Consider the following 2,500-nt stretch of genomic DNA (forward strand, 5'->3'; position numbering starts at 1 on the left):
CAAAACAAATAACAGCAACAACAACACAACACAAAAACAACACCACCAGCACCACCACAACATACAACAACAGCACAACACAACACCAACACATGGCAAACACCACAACACAAATACAAACACCAACACCAACACAACACAAATACAATCACCAACACAAACACCAGCACAACGCAACACCAACACCAACACAACACAAATACAAACACCAACACAAACACAACACAAATACAAACACCAACACCAACACCAACACAACACAAATACAAACACCAACACAACACAAACACAAATACAAACACCAACACCAACACAACACAAATACAAACACCAACACAACACAAACACAAATACAAACACCAACACCAACACAACACAAATACAAACACCAACACAACACAACACAAATACAAACACCAACACCAACAAAACACAAATACAAACACCAACACAACACAAATACAAACACCAACACCAACACAACACAAATACAAACACCAACACCAACACAACACAAATACAAACACCAACACCAGCAAAACACAAATACAAACACCAATACAACACAACACAAATACAAACACCAACACCAACACAAATACAAACACCAACACCAACACAACACAAATACAAACACCAACACCAACACAACACAAATACAAACACCAACACAACACAACACAAATACAAACACCAACACCAGCAAAACACAAATACAAACACCAACACCAACACAACACAAATACAAACACCAACACCAACACAAACACCAACACAAATACAAACACCAACACAACACAACACAACACAAATACAAACACCAACACCAACACAACACAAATACAAACACCAACACCAACACAAACACAAATACAAACACCAACACCAACACAACACAAATACAAACACCAACACCAACACAACACAAATACAAACACCAACAGAACACAACACAAATACAAACACCAGCACCAACACGACACAACACAAATACCAACACAACACAACACAAATACAAACATCAACACAACACAACAAAAATACAAACACCAACACAACACAACACAACACAAATACAAACACCAACACAACACAACACAAATACAAACACCAACACAACACAACACAACACAAATACAAACACCAACACAACACAAATACAAACACCAACACCAGCAAAACACAAATACAAACACCAACACAACACAAGCACAAATACAAACACCAACACAACACAAATACAAACACCAACACCAACAAAACACAGCACAACACAAACACAACACAGCAACAACAACAACTACTACTACTACTACTACTACTACTACACGACAACACAAAATGCCACAACACAGCCCCTGACTCACTCCTTCATGAACGTGAAGAAGGCACCCAGAGCCACGGTGTCCACGGAGCTCTTGCACACCTCCAGCTGAACCCTGGGGTAGTAGTGCACGTAGTTGACACACATCTCCTGCTGGATGGACAGCCCGCCCTGAAACATCGCCATCATCGTCATCATCGTCATCGTCATCATCATCGTCGTCGTCGTCGTCATCATCATCATCATCATCGTCATCGTCGTCATCGTCATCATCACCTCCACCATCATCGTCATCGTCATCGTCATCATCATCATCACGATCATCATCATCATCATCATCATCATCATCGTCATCATCATCATCATCATCATCATCATCGCCATCATCATCATCACCTGAACCCTGGATGGACAGCCAGCCCTGAAACATCGCCATCGCCATCATCATCATCATGGCCATCATCATCATCATCATCATCATCATCATCATCATCATCATCACCATCATCATCATCGCCATCATCATCATCATCATCATCATCATCGTCATCACCATCATCATCACCATCATCACCATCATCATCATCGTCGTCGTCGTCGTCGTCATCATCATCGTCGTCGTTTTTGTCTCTATCGTCATCATCAGCAGCATCGTTGTTGTCGTCAATGTTGGCATTCTCGTGGTCGTCATTGTCATTGTGATCATGACCATCGTCGTCGTCATCGTCGTCACGGTTCCCGATGTCATGGTCATCTATGTCGCAGTCGTCAACGTCATCGTCGTCGTCATCATCATCACCAACAGTATCATAGTCTTTGACGTTGTCATCATCACATAGGCCGACAGACACACACACACACACACACACACGCACGCACGCACGCACACACAATTACTTGGTGTACATCAAACAGCAATGGTTCTCCCCGTTTTTGGAGAATTAGGAAGATTCCTTATTAGCCTAAAAATGATATGTCAAATTATTGGCTATAAGATACACTTATTTAGAGCTTCCTCAAAATTCACTTGTATACACAACATATAAATGCATGTATCGTCAAACAAACAAAAATGTTCAGTGGCTACTTTTCATAAGAAATGCATTAACGAGCACTGGATTAGATCATGTTTGGAAAAATCAGTTCACTTTTAGTGTTAAAAGATTAAAGTATGCT

The 2,500-nt window shown here is 40.9% G+C and overlaps 1 protein-coding gene across 1 annotated transcript in view; it reads right to left on the reverse strand.

Annotated features, from left to right (window-relative positions):
- The window catches only part of LOC143289618 (dopamine beta-hydroxylase-like), a 53,733-nt gene that overhangs the window by 26,781 nt on the left and 24,452 nt on the right, over nt 1–2,500 (reverse strand). The window contains exon 10 of the mRNA XM_076598660.1: nt 1,368–1,495. Coding sequence (XP_076454775.1) covers nt 1,368–1,495 — 128 coding nt within the window. The remainder of the gene's footprint in view (nt 1–1,367; nt 1,496–2,500) is intronic.

The sequence above is a fragment of the Babylonia areolata genome, chromosome 14 (genome assembly GCF_041734735.1).
Source record: "Babylonia areolata isolate BAREFJ2019XMU chromosome 14, ASM4173473v1, whole genome shotgun sequence".
Classification (NCBI taxonomy): domain Eukaryota; kingdom Metazoa; phylum Mollusca; class Gastropoda; order Neogastropoda; family Buccinidae; genus Babylonia; species Babylonia areolata.